Genomic DNA, 17,826 nt, shown 5'->3' with positions numbered 1-17,826 from the left:
TTTCTCTAAAGTTTCCTTGAAAAAAAAAACGCTTCTCCTTGAGAAAGATGTCAACAAATAAAAACTGATAAAACTCTTCCCATACAGCAGCAGTATAATGTAAGAATGGTGTGTGAGGCCACCGGGCAGTAATATAAGCACAGAAGAAGCAAGGGATTGTGGGTGATAGGATCCTGCCATTACCTCATGTTTGTCTCCTAACAAACTTCTAATCATCATTGTCAAAGAATTAGAGTTTCTTTATAAAAAAAAAAGTAAAACTTTATTCATTACATTTGATTTCTACTAAGAACAACCTCCATAGAAAGTTCCCGCTACTTAATGAGTCTCATGTGTCCATTTCACTCGGGAGCAAAACTTCTGAAGATTAGTCGTTCTGAAGAAGTTACAAAAGTTTCTGAAATACACAACATTAACAGATGACAGGAAGTCATACTGTCACTTCTGCGCCTACTTCCTTCTCTGTCCGTGCTGATAGATTTGGAGATGTTGAGTTGTGTCTCATCCTATGGTCTGAACTGGGCTCTAGTGGCTGACTGGAAATACCAAAAGAGAGAGCTGCCAAATAAGTAATAAAAGGTGTATCCTTTATTAACATTCCATACAAGTCAAATACAAACATATATATCCCACAATGGGCAAATCAATTAACATAGGGGAAACAATTAGTCCCATTTGATTAGGGGGACATCCACAGAGTACTTATAACCCCCCTTCCTATATACCCTACGATCAGAGAATGCCCAATATAAGAAAACAGTTTGTCCAACAGTGGGACAAATGAGGATGAGGTGAAAATGATAAAGTAAAGCCAGTAATTTAAAGTAAGCCGGAGGTACCTTCTGATATTACAGGTTCCAAAAGTTCAAAACACATAGGCATAATGACGGGCAGACCAAGGACAGTCAGACAGGGGGCCCAAATGAATTACCCCGACGTGGCCTACTGACCTGATATCTGCCACACCACGCTCTCTGCAATCTACCTTTGTCTTCCAAGAGTTAAGTCTGTGGACCTGTAAATTCTTGCTCCTTGCACCTGGGGCAGGGCCTAGTCTCCATATGAGGCTGCGGTCACACAGGGGGCGGGCCTTGGCCCGATCACATATGCATTTCCAGAGAAACGCATGTGATCCGGTTATCGATCACATCCGTTCCCGGGAAACACATATGCGATTGCGCCAAGGCCGCCCTCTATGCTCTAGTGTTGCGTTATGAACGCGATGCTAGTGGAACGTGTGACTGCAGCCTCAGTGTCCAGCTAAGCCTTCACTCCTTGTTTTCAAACCTTGTTCACACTAGCTCTTTCTCTTGCTTTGTCTACCTCTTGGTATCTGATCTTTTGCTTGTATTTTGGACTTCTCTAATTGGATTCCGATTTATAACAACTTAACTGTGATGTTCGAGAGTTTAACCCTTAGTGACAAAGCTCATTTGCGCCAAATGAGCTGGTGTCACTTTACCCGGTTATAACTTTAGAAGGCCTCAACTTACCCAATTATTTTTCAGTTTGTTTTTCCGTGACTTCAGTGTAGTGGGAAATTTCGGTTGATATATTTTGCATTTATTTATGAAAAAAGGGAGAATTTGGTAAACATTTTGAAAAAATTAGCTATTTTCAAACTTCAAAATGTTCTGTTTTTCAAATTGATCATTGTACTACCCAAATTAGTTACTAACTAACATTTCCCATCTCTCAGCTTTGTGTTGGTGTCAATTTAGAAATGTCCTTTTGTTTTATTACGACGCTAGAAAGATCACAAATCGAGAAGAATTCTCTCACATTTTTGAGAAAATTTTAGAATAAATTATTTTAAGGACCATTTTATTTCTATAGGGGTTTTATTAGTTCTGTTTATAGAAACCCCCCACCTAGCCCCCCCATTCTATTAACTTCACCCCTCAAACTATTCAAAACAACAGGTAGGAAGTTTGTTAACCCTTAATATATTTTACGGAACTTCAAAAAAAATGAAGGTTTGATTTGGAATTCACTTATATTTATCATTAGTACCTTCAATTGGCTGCAAAATTTACCCACATTAACTGAATAGAACATGGCGAAGCGCGGGAAGAGAAGGAACCATTGAGCTTTTGTAGGGCAGAATAGTTTTCAGGTGCCATGACGTGTTTGTAGAGCCACTGGGGCCACGTCCACACGTGGCATTTTGAAACACAATCCAAAGACTTCCCCTGTGATCGCCTGTTGTGGTAAGATTGCATTTCCTTCGTGTTCAGTTATCGTGTTGGTAACACAATGTTACAGAATATACACTCACCGGCCACTTTATTAGGTACACCATGCTAGTAACGGGTTGGACCCCCTTTTGCCTTCAGAACTGCCTCAAATCTTCGTGGCGTAGATTCAACATGGTGCTGGAAGCTCCTCAGGGATTTTGGTCCATATTGACATGATGGCATCACACAGTTGCCGCAGATTTGTCGGCTGCACATCCATGATGTGAATCTCCCGTTCCACCACATCCCAAAGATGCTCTATTGGATTGAGATCTGGTGACTGTGGAGGCCATTTGAGTATAGTAAACTCATTGTCATGTTCAAGAAACCAGTCTGAGATGATTCCAGCTTTATGACATGGCGCATTATCCTGCTGAAAGTAGCCATCCGACGTTGGGTACATTGTGGTCATAAAGGGATGGACATGGTCAGCAACACTACTCAGGTAGGCTGTGGCGTTGCAACAATGCTCAATTGGTACCAAGGGGCCCAAAGAGTGCCAAGAAAATATTCCCCACACCATGACACCACCACTACCAGCCTGAACCGTTGATACCTGGCAGGATGGATCCATGCTTTCATGTTGTTGACGCCAAATTCTGACCCTACCATCCGAATGTCGCAGCAGAAATCGAGACTCATCAGACCAGGCAACGTTTTTCCAATCTTCTACTGTCCAATTTCGATGAGCTTGTGCAAATTGTAGCCTCAGTTTCCTGTTCTTAGCAGAAAGGAGTGGCTACCGGTGTGATCTTCTGCTGCTGTAGCCCATCTGCCTCAAATTTCGACGTACTGTGCGTTCAGAGATGCTCTTCTGCCTACCTTGGTTGTAACGGGTGGCGATTTGAGTCACTGTTGCCTTTCTATCAGCTCGAACCAGTCTGTCCATTCTCCTCTGACCTCTGGCATCAACAAGGCATTTCCGCCCACAGAACTGCCGCTCACTGGATGTTTTTTCTTTTTCGGACCATTCTCTTTAAACCCCAGAGATGGTTGCGCGTGAAAATCCCAGTAGATCAGCAGTTTCTGAAATACTCAGACCAGCCCTTCTGGCACCAACAACCATGCCACGTTCATGTCTACATGCCTAAATGCACTGAGTTTCCGCCATGTGATTGGCTGATTAGAAATTAAGTGTTAACGAGCAGTTGGACAGGTGTACCTAATAAAGTGGCCGGTGAGTGTATGTTATCACTAGTGGAGCCTTTGGATTGCGTTTCCAACCAAATGACTCATGTGAACGTGGCCTCAGATACCACAAACCTTTATCCCAGAGAGTTTGTAAACTTTTTATTTGGTCCGAACTTTGTTTTGGTACGATCACAGGGGTACCACATTTATATAGGTTTTATTAGCTGTTAATAGATTTGACAAAAAATTAAAACCTTTTGTACCAAAAAAAAAAATGGAAAAACCCATTGACTCGAGTATAAACCAAAGGCGGGAAATGCATTGGTCACAGCCTCACCCCAGCATATAGCCAGTAGCCCCCTTGAATATAGCCAGCAGCCCCCTTCCCCCCTAAAATTTTAATCAACATTTTTTTTCTTTTTTTTTTTTTTCCTTTTTTATTTTTACATTAGCATCATATGAACTATTGATCATGTGATCACTAGTTCATACTAATACACTGCAATAACCATGTATTTTAGCGCATTAGAAGTAACAGTCTATGCACTTGCATAGGCTGACAGGCAGCACCTTGGTCCAGCAGGTAGATGCCGATGGCACACCCGGGGACCTTCATTAGGTGCCCGGCTGTATAGCCCGCTTCCTCTGCAGGTACATAGGTATGCTGTCTAACAGGTTAACAGCCGGATTGGAACTCCGATCCGGACTGTTAGAGCAGGGACTTGGCAGTCATAAGACAGCCAGGGCACTGTTCTTCTCTGCATGGGTTTCCCGTGAAGACCTTAGGTTAGGCCGACAGAGAAACGCGTCGGCTTAGCCTAAGGCCTCTTAGTTACCGAACGAGAATTCCGTATGGGTGGTCACTAAGTGGTTAAAGGACATCTACCACCAGGATCAAGGACACCAAGGACACTTTCATACATGTGTGCTCCCTCCCGCAGGATCTGCTCTTATTTTAGCTTCTTGTTCCCTGATATTCTTAAAATGATTTTTTTTAAAAGGCTTATAAAATAATGCAATTGAGCCTGAGGATCTCCAGGCTCCATAGGAGTTAATGGAGCCTGGAGCCCATCATTTGCATAATTTTTTAGAACCTTTTTTTGAAAACAAGTGCATAAGGATCTTAAAGGAAACCTACCACTGGTAATGGTAGGTATTAGCTGTAAACACCGGGCACCAGCTCAGGGTGAGCTGGTGCCGGAGCTTACCTTTGCTAGTGTTTTAAACCGATATATCGCGGTTTAAGCGATATAGAATAGACCCGAGGTAGCTTCAGCGCTTGATGCGCACGACCTGCTTCGGGTCTGTTCATCAATATGTGTTTAAACCGCGATATAGCGGTTTAAAACACTAGCAAAGGTAAGCTCCAGCACCAGCTCACCCTGAGCTGGTGCCCGGTGTTTACAGCTAATACCTACCATTACCAGTGGTAGGTTTCCTTTAAGGAAGAGCAGATCCTACCATAGAGGGTACACACCAGTATGTCAGTGTGCTTGGTTTACTATCCTTTATCCTGGTGGTAGATGTCCTTTAAAAGGGGTTTGGCAACTGTTATATTAAAGGGGTTGTCCATTTTCTGAAAATAATTGATATTGTTGGTTAAGTTGTACACAATCCCAATGTACTTTACATATTAATAAATATCTAAAAATAAACATTTATATTCCCCAGTAAAATTAAAAAGATCCCCTACTACTCTAAAATAAAATTGCCATAGTCACCCCGTCACACACCAGGGAATAAATTTACAGTGGTCAATTTGAGTTAAAAATATACACTATACATTGCGAAAAGAAAAAAAATTGCCAGTTTTTGTAACTTTAACCCCCTAAAAAACTAAAAATGGAAAAAAGTCCTTTCACTTTTTTAACTACCCCTATGTTTCACCCCAAAAATCAAGCAAAATGCTTTATGTTATTGCACATAAAAGGAAGTTGTGCCCTTAAACCAATACATTTTGAAAATGCTCTGGTCGTTAAGGACTGGTTAGAAAGGGGTCAAAATAACGCAAAGACACAGGTACACAAACATGCAGAGACATGTCTAATCGAAGAGATTTATTGAAAAGTAGACAACCCCTTTAAGTAGGGCAGTGTTTGCACTTACACTTATCAAGTGTTGCTATGAGTTTAAAGCTTTCTGAATGTAGTAAGTACCAATATCATTGACCATTCACATCTTGTGAACATTTAGGATAAATCAGGAGACATGTCTATCTAGTATGTAGAGTAGATCTGGCTGTGTTTTCTGTGCATCTTTTATCAAATGTGATCATGGTTGTAAGAAAATCACTTACACTTTGAAGATAAAATTCTTAACTATACTCAATTCTCTAATTCACTGTTAGTAACAAAGTGTCAGGTTCCAGGGGTAGAGGACCCACTGGACCACCAGGGATGATGACGTAAGCCGAAACCTGGGACCGGAGTCTAAGTGCTACCCGGTTTTCACCAGAGCCTGCCGCAAAGCGGGTTGGACTTGCTGCGGCGTGGTACCACCAGGTCGTTCGACTGGTGCAAGGCGAGGTACACAGACGTTGGGCAGAATCGTAGTCGGGGACAGACAGGAGGTCAGGACGCGCAGCACAGGATAGAAACAGGTCACGGCAGGCAGCAGAGGAGCGTAGCCAGTAACGGAATCACAACGGGAAATCACTATAAATGGACATGAAACAAGGTTTTTTCAAAGGCTGTGAGGCACAAAGATCCGGCAGGGAACACAGGAAGAGGCTGGAAATTTATCAGGGAAGTCAGCTGGCCAGCGCCAATAATCGGTGTGCCGGCCCTTTAAATTTAACAGAGGCGGCGCATGCGCACCCTAAGAGGAAGAGACAAGTGCGATGAGCTGCGGGAGATGCCACTGGAACCCGGTGAGGTGAGTGGCGCAGCGGGCCACATGGAGGTACATGGGTGCACCTGTGACCCAAGACAGAGGTACAGGGACACCTGTGACACAAAGATACAGCAGTTCACAGATATAATTCCAACCTGTCTCTATCAACCTGACTATGGCCGGCAGATTCCTCTAGCCTCTCTTGTACATTCAGGAGAAGGGGGAGGGGTAAGAGGCAGAGACCACTACAGGCATCAGCACTTCCTGTCCAGCAGCATCGTGCTCAGCAGCATTTCTAGGAGACAGCAGCAGAAGATCGTCAAAAAATATAAGCTCTGTATCCAATGGGAGGAGTGACATAGCAGAGCTGACTGTGTGTTTTATTGATTAGGTGAGTTAGCAGAACTGATGTGTCACTGTGTTTTACATCCATCCATGTGTCAGTTACTAGTACAATGTTCAGAAGGTAAATGAAAGTGTAGATAACCCTGTACCCTTATGATCTAAACACATTGTCAGCACACAGCATCTCATAGCACAGAGGGATCATGAAGTGTCTGCTCAGAGAGTCCCCGCTCACCCTCTGGAATCTTACACTGACAATCACAGAGTGATAGGAGCTAAAACAGCAATAAAACTGAGTAACATTGTAAAGTAAGGGGCTAAAAATTATCTTTAATTATCTTTATTGTGTAAACATAAATAGGGGATTAAAATTTGAGAGCTTTCTTTCATGGCAAACCCCTTACTGAGAATTTGTCATTGAAGTCCAGCTCAGCATGCAATGACTTCAAGGCCTTGCATAGTCTACTAGGGATTCTACGGGGTTAATATGAACATTTTTTTTCCAGGATGGGATAAGGAAAACATTGCGCAAGGCGATCTCCATCATCTCCATTGAAATGTATGGAGCAGAGCGGTCATGGGCCACTCTCTGCTCCATCACTCTCATGAAACGAGGAGGGGACCTCGGGGACCCCATTGCACCCCTCGTTTTTGTGATCTGTAAGGGTCTCATCACTGAGACCCCCTCCAATCAGCAAGTTGGGCCCTAGCCTCACAATATATCACTGCCTTCCTTAGACTGAGAAACATGTTATATACCATGGGCTATAATAACCCCCCAAACACCATGTCCCCCCTTCATCCTGTTCCACATGACCATGTATCCCACCTTATTCCCCACAATCCAATATTTTATAAATGCTTTGGCAATGCTAAATTGTATTTGGTCCTACCAATAAAGCTTCTTTGAATTGAATTCAGTTGATAACTACTGTATATACTCGAGTATAAGCCGACCCGAGTATAAGCCGAGACCCCTAATTTTACCACAAAAAACTGGGAAAACCTATTGACTCGAGTATAAACCGAGGGTGGGAAATGCATTGGTCACAGACCCCCCCCAGTATATAGCCAGCCAGCCCCCTATAATATACAGCTTGCCCCCAGTAGTATACAGCCTGCCCCCAGTAGTGTACAGCACTGCCCAGCCTGCCCCCAGTAGTATACAGCCTGCCCCCAGTAGTATACAACCGTGCCCCCAGTAGTATACAGCCATGCCCCAAGTATACAGCCGTGCCGCCAGTAGTATACAGCCCTGCCCCCAGTAGTATACAGCCGTGCCCCCAGTAGTATACAGCCGTGCCCCCAGTAGTATACAGCCACCCCAGCCTGCCCCCAGTAGTATACAGTGTCACCCCAATAGTATACAGTCAGCCCAGTATAAAAAAATAAACTAATATACTCACCCTCCGGTGGCCAAGATGCGCAGTGCTGCTTCCCCGATGTCATCGCGGCTCCTCTTCTGGCTTCCCGGTTGCTCTTCTTGCTTCAGCGTGCTGGGCGCCGCCATTGTTCTCTCCCGGGCGGCGCCTAGTATGATGCGCCGCTGCTGACGTCATACTAGGCGCTGCCCCCGAGAAGAGCATGGCGGCGCCCAGCACGCTGAAGCAAGAAGAGCAGCCGGGAAGCAAGAAGAGGAGCCGCGATGACATCGGGGGAGCAGCACTGCGCATCGTGGCCACCATTGGGTGAGTATATAAGTTTATTATTTTTTTTGTCCATTTTTAATTAATTTTTGGGAGTATTGACTCGTGTATAAGCCGAGGGGACGTTTTTCAGCACATTTTTTGTGCTGAAAAACTCGGCTTATACACGAGTATATACGGTATATAGACAGGAGATAGATGATGAGCAACTTCACCAGGGAATTCAACCAAGAGCTACTAAAGAAGCAATACATCCTCTGCCCACAAAAGTCCACATGCAGGGGGCCCATTTAGGATAGGGGGCCCTGGGCAAATTCTGTACACATTCAAATACCAGCTCAGCCTTTGTGTTCCTGTGTTCCAGTCTTTATTGGTTGATTTGAATTGGGTTTACTGGACATTGCTGCACTAAATGCCAATAAAGACTAAGCTTATCGTACCAAAGAGTTGGATCAAAAAATATCAAATACCAATAGAAGTATATAGGGCCCAAGATAAATCATACTCAGTACTGCTCAATTCAATGAAATCATTATACAAACTTTATTAACTGGCCATAAAAAAAAAAAAATATTAACACACATTAAAATCCACAAGAACAAAGACGTGGCATTGGTCAACAATATTTCGAGCATTATCCAAGTATCAAAAATTACAGTGTATCCAACTTCGGCTGTAAATAATCATATTACCCACCCGGGTGTTGCATGATACCAAAATTGTTAAACCAATGGAATTTGACCACCGCCACAGCACCCCGACGTACGTTTCGCGGTCCACGACACCCCCTGGAGGAAGCAACGGCGAAACGTACGTCGGGGTGCTGTGGCGGTGGTCCTATTCCATTAGTTTAACAATTTTGGTATCATGCAACACCCGGGTGGGTAATATGATTATTTACAGCCGAAGTTGGATACACTGTGATTTTTGATACTTGGATAATGCTCGAAATATTGTTGACCATTGCCACATCCTTGTTCTTGTGGATTTTAATGTGTTTTTAATTTTTTTTTTTTTTGATGGCCAGTTAATAAAGTTTGTATAATGATTTCATTGAATTGAGCAGTACTGAGTAAGATTTATCTTGGGCCCTATATACTTCTATTGGTATTTTATGTTTCTGATTGGTAATAGGAGCTGTTTATCTAGTATTGGGTTTTCTCTTCTTGGTATTTACTGGATCAAAAAATACTTTTTTTCTTTCAGCGGTCCTGGGTAAATGCCCAGTTTGCTGCTCCCCTAATGCTGGCCCTGCCTCTATCACCCAATGCATCTACAGTTTGTGCGTTTGTTACAATAACAATATTCTAATAATATTCTCATGTACACACATGTTGGATGGTTGAGATGCTATATGTTAATTTTCTGAAGAACAAACAGTAGATGTCCCCAGTAGAGATGGGCGCATTTGTTAAAATTTGTTTCGTCCCGATTCGCCGAATTCTTCGAAAAAATTTGATTCGACCCGAATCGAATCAAAACGTATCACGTTAAAAAAACAGGTATTTCCTTGCTGCAGAGAGCCTGTAGGGTGTTGTAGAACGTTGTGCCATGCTTAAATATGCATAGGGAGCGTGGTTTGGTCTTCAAACAATGCTGTGTTTTAGTATGACACGCACATGACAGCCGCCTCTCTTAGAATCGCTTCACTCTTCACTTCCATGTGCACTTACATAGGCCAACTTCACCAAATAAGTACAACGGGAAAGCAGCCTGACAAGGTAATGTCTGTGCCAGCTCGAAAGGACCGAGCTGAGGGCCAAGATCCCACTATAACATCACAGAGTGCACTCTTTTTACACTGACATCAGATGATTCCATAGATTACGACAGAACCTGTTCTGTTAAACGCAGATACATGTGGAAAGCCCCTAAAAAGAGTGCAGAGGGTGTCGGCAGTAATTTTGCATTGACGTCACTGATCATTTTGCCCTTCTTTTCACTCTATAAACTATGTGGATTTGACACGTGAATCTGGCTGTAAACTAGAGCCCCCAAAAGGTATGGCAATGTGCGTTATACAGATAACCCACAACTGACAGCTCACTACTGCAGATGCATGAATGTCAAACAGATTTCTTCCTATTCGATTTTGTCACTAAGTAGAACTGCTATTTGGGTTAAATAGAACCCCCTTAGAGAACAGCGAGGGATTGCAGCAAGAATCGCACAGTACAATAGCAGCAGCTGGACGCTACAACATGAAGTGTGAAGTGCTGAGACAGAAAATGGCTGGGTTTTATAGGGCTGTGTGCAGGGGTGAACCAAGCCTTTCTGCTGCCTGAGGCGAGCCATAGACCGACGCCCCCCCGCCATATATGTAATATATCAGATACAGCGTAAAAATCAGATACAGCGTGCCGCCATGTAGTGTAAAATGCATACAGTGTGCCGCCATGTAGTATTGATTGTATACAGCGTGCCACCATGTAGTATAAATGCATGCAGCGTTCCGCCATGTAGTATAAAATGCATACAGCATACCGCCACGTAGTATAAAATGCATACAGCGTTCCGCCATGTAGTTTAAATGCATACAGCATGCCGCCATGTAGTATTAATTGTATACAGCGTGCCACCATGTAGTATAAAATGCATACAGCGTTCCGCCATGTAGCTTAAAATGCATACAGCATACCGCCATGTAGTATAAAATGCATAAAGAGTTCTGCCATGTAGTATAAAATGCATACAGCGTACCGCCATGTAGTATAAAATGCATACAGTTTACCGCCTTGTAGGGTAAAATGCATACAGCGTGCCACCAAGTAGTATTAAATGCATACAGCGTGCCGCCGTGTAGTGTAAAATGTATACAGTGTGTCGTCGTGTAGTGTAAAATGCATACAGCGTGCCGCCATGTAGTGTAAAATGCATATAGCGTGCCGCCATGTAGTGTAAAACTAAAATTGACATGGCGCAGAAGCCCTTATAAATATCCCCAATACTGCATAAAAATATATATTCACACACATACAGTATATACAACATCTGCGCACATACTGAGTATACATACAGCAAATACACATATATAAACAGTATATAGAGCAAATATACACACACCCCTATACACAAACACACACACCTATACATGCACACAATTCTATACATACACACACACCTATACATACACACACACACTTATACATACACACACACACCTATACATACACACACATATATACACATCTATACATACACACACACCTATACATACATATACACACACTTACCTATACACACACACACACATATATACACATCTATACATAGGAGTTGTCTTACTTTTTTCTTCTTTTCTTGTTCTGGCCGTTTCTGCCCTGTCCTCCATTCTGGAGCGGATAGCAGACAGAGGAGAGCGGAGACCGGGGAGCGGACAGCGGAGACTGGGGAGCGGAGACCAGGGAGCGGAGACCGTGGAGCTTGGAGCGGAGACCGAGGAACTGGGAGCGGAGACCAGGGAGCTGGGAACAGTGACCGGGGAGCGGACAGCGGAGACCGGATAGTGGAGACCAGGGAGCGGGGTGCTGAGAGCGGGGAGCGGAGACCAGGTAGCTGGGAGCGGAGACCGGGAGCAGAGACCTGGGAGCTGGGAGCGGAGACCGAGGAGCGGGGAGCGGGGACCGAGGAGCGGGGAACGGAGACCAGGGAACGGAGACCAGAGACCGAGGAGCGGGGTGCTGGGAGTGGAGAGCAGGGAGTGGAGACCAGGGAGCGGAGAGCGGAAAAATGTGGGGAAAAAAAACAACTTTGTTCCCCCGAATCAGCATAAACTTCGGCTTCGTGACGAATCGAATTTTTCCTGAAATTCTAACCGAAGTTAGAATAATTAGAATCTATTTGCCCATCTCTAGTCCCCAGCCTTCTACCAATAAAGTCAGGTCTGGTGCCTGATAGTGAAGATACCAATGGTGAAGCAGAAGGTCTCAACTTCAATTTACTATGTAGATACTGTTGCAAGAATTAACACCTAAGGGGCTAATAGTGGAACACAGATGAAATGCAAATACGTTTTATAATAGTATTAATCTTTATATATCGTCATCAGATTCCGTGGCTTTACAGATTATAAGGAACATATACAAATAAAATAAGACAATACAGAGTAACAACAGTCACATGGAACAATAGGAGGGAGGGCCCTGCTAACAAGAGCCTACAGACTATGAGAATGAGGGGGTGACACAAGAGCTTACAGTCTATGAGGATGAGGGGGTGACACAAGAGCTTACAGTCTAGGAGGATGAGGGGATGACACAAGAGCTTACAGTCTAGGAGGATGAGGGGGTGATACAAGAGCTTACAGTCTATGAGGATGAGGGGGTGACGCAAGAGCTTACAGTCTATGAGGATGAGGGGGGACACAAGAGCTTACAGTCTATGAGGATGAGGCGATGACACAAGAGCTTACAGTCTATGAGGATGAGGGAGACACAAGAGCTTACAGTCTATGAGGATGAGGGAGACACAAGAGCTTACAGTCTATGAGGATGAGGGGGTGACACAAGAGCTTACAGTCTATGAGGATGAAGGGGTGACTAAAGAGCTTGTATAATGGTCCAGCCATTTTTGTAAGGGTACGGAATACAAATAATTTAATAAATAAAGACGCTGCTGCTTGAACCAGCCATCAGCCGCCATCTTATATGCAAAGTCCATAGTCCGTGGGACTGCAGAGAAGCATTTCCTGGATAACAGACAGAGTACGCAGAACTGGTTGATAAAGTTGCATGTAGTGAGCGAGATAGGGCTTCCTAAATAAATGAATTTTAAGAGAACGTTTGAAGCATTGGGGGTTGGGTATTAGTCTGATAGACAGGGGTAGGGCATTCCAGAGAATTGGTGCAACTCTGGAGAAGTCCTGGAGACGTGCGTTGGAAGTTTGAATTAAGGAAGAAAATAATCTAAGATCACTGGCAGATTGAAGAGCACGGGTTGGACGATAGACTGAGATGAGACAAGAGAGATAGGGAGGTGTAGCATTATTCAGGGTTTGTGGATGAGGGTTTTCATCTTAAACTGTATTTGTAAATAGACGGGCAACCAGTGCAGGGACTGGCACAGACTGGAGGTATCCGTGTAGCATTTGGTCTGAAAGACAAGCCTGGCTGCTGCATTGAGATTAGATTGAAGAGAGAGTTTAGTAAGTGGAAGACCAATTACTAGAGAGTTACAGTAGTTGAGACGAGAGTGAATCAGAGCGACAATTAATGTTTTAGAGGTCACAATTGTAAAAAATAGTCAGATTCTAGAAATATTTTTAAGGTGCATCCAGCAAGAGCAAGCAACAGATTGAATATACGGTGCAAAGGAGAGGTCAGAGTCCATCACAACCCCAAGACAGTGACCTGCTGCCTTGGGGTTATAATAACATCACAGACAGAAATGGAGAGGTCATAGTTAGGTCGCTTAGTAGACGGTGGAAAGACAACAAGTTCCATTTTGGAAGAATTAAGTTTCAAGAAGAGAGAGGACATGATTTTAGAGATGGCAGAGAGACAGTCACTGGTGTTCTACAGTAAGACATTGAGGCACATGTACTTACCCGTCCCATTGCGATCAATTTGCTTTTTAAATTCTGTGGTTTTTCCGAATCAGTCGGGTTGTCCGACGTCCACGATCTGCGATTTGTGTCGCATGCAAGCTGGCGCTGATGCGACACAATCCAATCACGTGCACCAAAAACCAGGGGCAAATGCGGCGTTTGGACCCTAAGTAAATTTTCTTTTCATTTAATTTCATTGGTGGAAGTGCGGCTCTATATTTGATTCATTAGGAATATCATTTATCCTGCTGTATTACAGACTAGGAGCGTGCATGAGCTGGAAAAATCTGAATGTTCACTAACATTGGAAGCAGCAAGCCAGCATCATCCTGACAGGAAACATCTATTACTGATGTCTGCAGCCATTTCAGGAGGAGTCTGGCAGACATTCATTGTGAGGTTCCTGAGGTGATGGCACCAGTCATGTCCAAATGAAGAAACTATTGGCTGATATTGGTGTTCATATTTCTCCATTTGCAAGAATGTGTTAATTATAATGTTTAACAAGCATCTCCTGTAAGGCTTTCTTAATGTCCTTATTCCTCAGACTGTATATGATGGGGTTAATCAAAGGAGTAAAAACTGTATAAAGCAGGGAGATCATTTTACTCATGGCTGAGGTTTGTCCACTTGTTGGAAAAACATAAACACTGAATATTGTCCAGTAGAAGATGGAGACCACAATGAGGTGGGAGCTACAGGTGGAGAAGGCTTTCTGTCTCCCGGTTCTCGATGGGATCCTTAATACTGTTATAACAATGTAAGTATAAGACCAAACAATAATTGTGGTTGGAATGATTATAGCTGGAGAACCGATAATATATGTCTCTAAGTAAACAATGAATGTGTCTGAGCAGGAAAGTTCTAGCAAGGGTACAAGGTCACAATAAAAATGGTCAATAATATTTGGTCCACAATAACAAAACTGTGATGGTGTTATGGTCATAATAAATGAAGAGCTAAAACCCCACATCCAACTCATAGAAATTAACTTTCTGCACAATCCATTGGTCATAATAGAGGTGTAGCGGAGGGGGTAACAGATGGCCACATATCTGTCGTAGGACATCACAGCCAGAAGAAGACCTTCACATGCCTCAGAGGCACAAAAATAATAAAATTGAGTGAAACAATCAGTAAAAGTAATGGTCCCCCCATTACTCAGTAGGATGTGGAGGAGGTTGGGGACAATATCTGTAGCTACCAGAATGTCACTGATGGACAGTTGTGAGATGAAGAAGTACATGGGGGTGTGGAGATTCCTGCTGGTGGACACCAGGGCGATGATCAGGAGGTTCCCGCTAACAGTTGCACCAAAAACAACAAGAAATAGAGAGAATAAAACATTTCTGTAAGATGGACTTCCTTGAAATCCTAAGAGGAAAAACTCTGTGACCAAGGTCCGGTTGGTCTGTAGGTGGAATATGAAAGAACAATAAAGTTATAAAGATCTAAGAGCTGTTGGAGATACTCATGATAATAATGGTAATGATAACAATACAAAGAAAAAGAGGATCTCCAATGACTCAGATGTTTCCATTTTTCAACCACAAAATTCTTCTTCTGTTTCCTTAAAAATCTATTTCCCATTGATCCATAAATCAACAAATAAAAACTAATAAATCTTCTCCTTTACACCCTCTATAATTTAAGAAACCTGTGCCGGGCAGAGGAGTATAATATACTGTAGGCACACAGCAGAGGCAAGGGATTGTGGGAGGTAAGTTGTTGCCATTACCTCTGGTGTCTCCTGTGTTTTAGTTAACAATTATTGTCAGGAGATCACAGGAAGTTTCTTCAGGAACAGCTAAAATTTATTTATTACCTTTGAGGTATATAAAAAATGTTTTCCCATGGTGCTTTGGATAGGGAAGGTTTGAAATCTAAAACTTTCTATAATATATTTGATTAATAAACAAAATAAGATAAAAAAAGATAAAAAGATATAAAGATTTAATAAACAGGATCTGGTAGATGACCATTCCATGAGGTATCGGTGAATCTGTTTTGCCCAATCTCCTCTGTTTATTCCTATTTTAAAATTTAGGAGATCTTCTCTGTACGAAGAGTATGATGGGTGTTTATTAGTTTCTTTTTGTTAAGTATTTTAGTAAAATTATAGTTAACAGGAAGGAGAGAGGACGAGAGGGTCAAGGTGAACATCAATGAAAGCTATGAAGGTATGTACGTAACTGGTGACACACCATAAGGCGGGTGGTCTACAGAGTCTCCCTGCATTGGTAACTTGAGGGGTCTGTTAGGGACATCTGGATTGTAAGAAAAGCCGGATAAGAGCCATTGTAAAAAGAGACTGATCACACCCTGTGGCCTAGTACCAAACAGGAATTACCGGTAGTAGTATAGCATCTATACCACTTGTCTGACTGTCCATGCCTCTGAGGGTGTGACCCCTGTTATTTGTGTGGAGACAGATGGTCATACCCCCTACCCTTCCATTGCTCTTAGTAAGTTCCTTCTTAGGAAGCTAGTGTGCGATGAAGTAATTATTTTAAGTCTAAATTTAATATGATTTGAAATGTACAACATGTACAGAGAATATCACCCACTGGATTTCAAGACCAATACCTTAACCGCTCGGACATCCTGGGAAAATGCTCATCTCCATCATCTCCAAAACCATTGGCGTTGACCCCAGGAGTCTATAGTGCACTGAGATTATGCAGCGCTACACAGAGCTTACCAAATTAGTCCCCGTCCCTATGGGGCTCACAATCTAATCAACCTACCAGTATGTTTGTGGGAAGAAACCGGAGGAAACCTACGCAAACAGGGAGAGAACATACAAATTCTTTGCAGATGTTGACCTGGATGGGACTTGAACCCAGGACTGCAAGGCTGTAGTGCTAACCACAAAGTCACCATGCTGCCCAAAATGATCATTCCAACCCACTATACAATAACAATTTAGCAGGAATAGAGTCCTGTTATGTTGGGGAACACCATGATGAGCTTCTATTTGTGCCACCACGAAATTCCCCAATGTCATGGGGATCGTGCAGGCTCAGAAGTATAGCCTGTGCCATCCATGCAGGAGGACGGCTGTATGTGACAGCCGAGCGTCCACTCAAGCAGCCGGGTTCATGATAGTTGCGATTCAGGCTGTTTAACCCTTTAGGTGCCGCAGTCAAACATGACCACACGCCTCAATCACCCACCCACCTCTTTAACCGGCAATCGACAGCCCCTGCGTCGAGTATGGGGGTAACGATTGTCTCAATAGCAGCCCTGGGGTCCGTTGAAGGACCCCAGAGCTGCTTTACGTGACTGCCTGCTGGGTCGGACCTAGCAGTGCAGTTGTCAGCCTATGAATTTGCACAGGCTGCCTTTTATAATAGGCTGCCATACATCAGTGTATTAATTTGATCAGATGATCACTTGTTCAAGTCCCAGTGAGGGACAAAAAAAATTGTAAAAAAAGTTTAAAAAAAAGTTTAGTTAAATTTTTTTTATACTAAATAAAAGGCCCTAAATAGTGTGCAAATCCCAAACACAATAAAACTTGAAATTCGCACAAAAACAGCACATATTGCATATCGCCACATCTGTAACAACCTGCACAATAAAATTAAATAATTGCTGAACCCGTATGGCGAACGCCTTAAAAAAAAGAAAAAAAAAAACTAAATTATTATTTTTGCACATCCAACCAAACAAAAAAACTAAAAAAGTAATCAGAAAGTCACATTTACTGTATGTTACCAATAATAAGTACAACTTGTACCACTAAAAAACCTCTAAAACAACTCATTCAACAAAATAGTAAAAACATTATGCCGCTTAGTAGACGGCAATGCAAAATTGAGGGATTTTTCTCTTCAAATGAATTTTTATTGTGTAGAACGGGTCAAACATAACAAAGCTACATAAAAGGGATAGAACATAAGTAGCATGTTACCTATGCTATTTGTTGTATAAAACACAAAAAAATTTAAAAATTAATTACTAAATAGATATTTTTTAGACCCTCCTCCAAAAAAGCTAATAAAGGTAAAACAATGGGGTATTTTGCCCCCAAATATAGTTTTACTGCGATCCTTGAGGGGTTTACATTTTAACCCCTTACCGACAT

At 42.8% G+C, this 17,826-nt stretch overlaps 1 protein-coding gene across 1 annotated transcript; it reads right to left on the bottom strand.

The window, feature by feature from the left end:
* Positions 1–14,223: 14,223 nt before the first annotated feature.
* LOC140128733 (olfactory receptor 1E5-like) lies at positions 14,224–17,826 on the bottom strand. The gene is made up of 3 exons (XM_072150431.1): positions 17,821–17,826; positions 16,087–16,221; positions 14,224–15,147 (listed from the first exon to the last, which is right to left on the bottom strand). Exons 1-3 carry the CDS (start codon positions 17,824–17,826, stop codon positions 14,224–14,226), a joined length of 1,065 nt encoding a protein of 354 aa, XP_072006532.1.

Source organism: Engystomops pustulosus, chromosome 4 (genome assembly GCF_040894005.1).
Source record: "Engystomops pustulosus chromosome 4, aEngPut4.maternal, whole genome shotgun sequence".
Taxonomy (NCBI): Eukaryota; Metazoa; Chordata; class Amphibia; order Anura; family Leptodactylidae; genus Engystomops; species Engystomops pustulosus.
The sequence above is the reverse complement of the archived record's forward strand: the minus strand, read 5'-3'. Positions and strand labels throughout refer to the sequence as shown.

Coding starts and splice junctions, on each gene's coding strand:
- LOC140128733 (XM_072150431.1), bottom strand. Junction 15,148..16,086: donor TAGATGCTATACTACTACCG/GTAATTCCTGTT, acceptor TTCCACCTACAG/ACCAACCGGACCTTGGTCAC.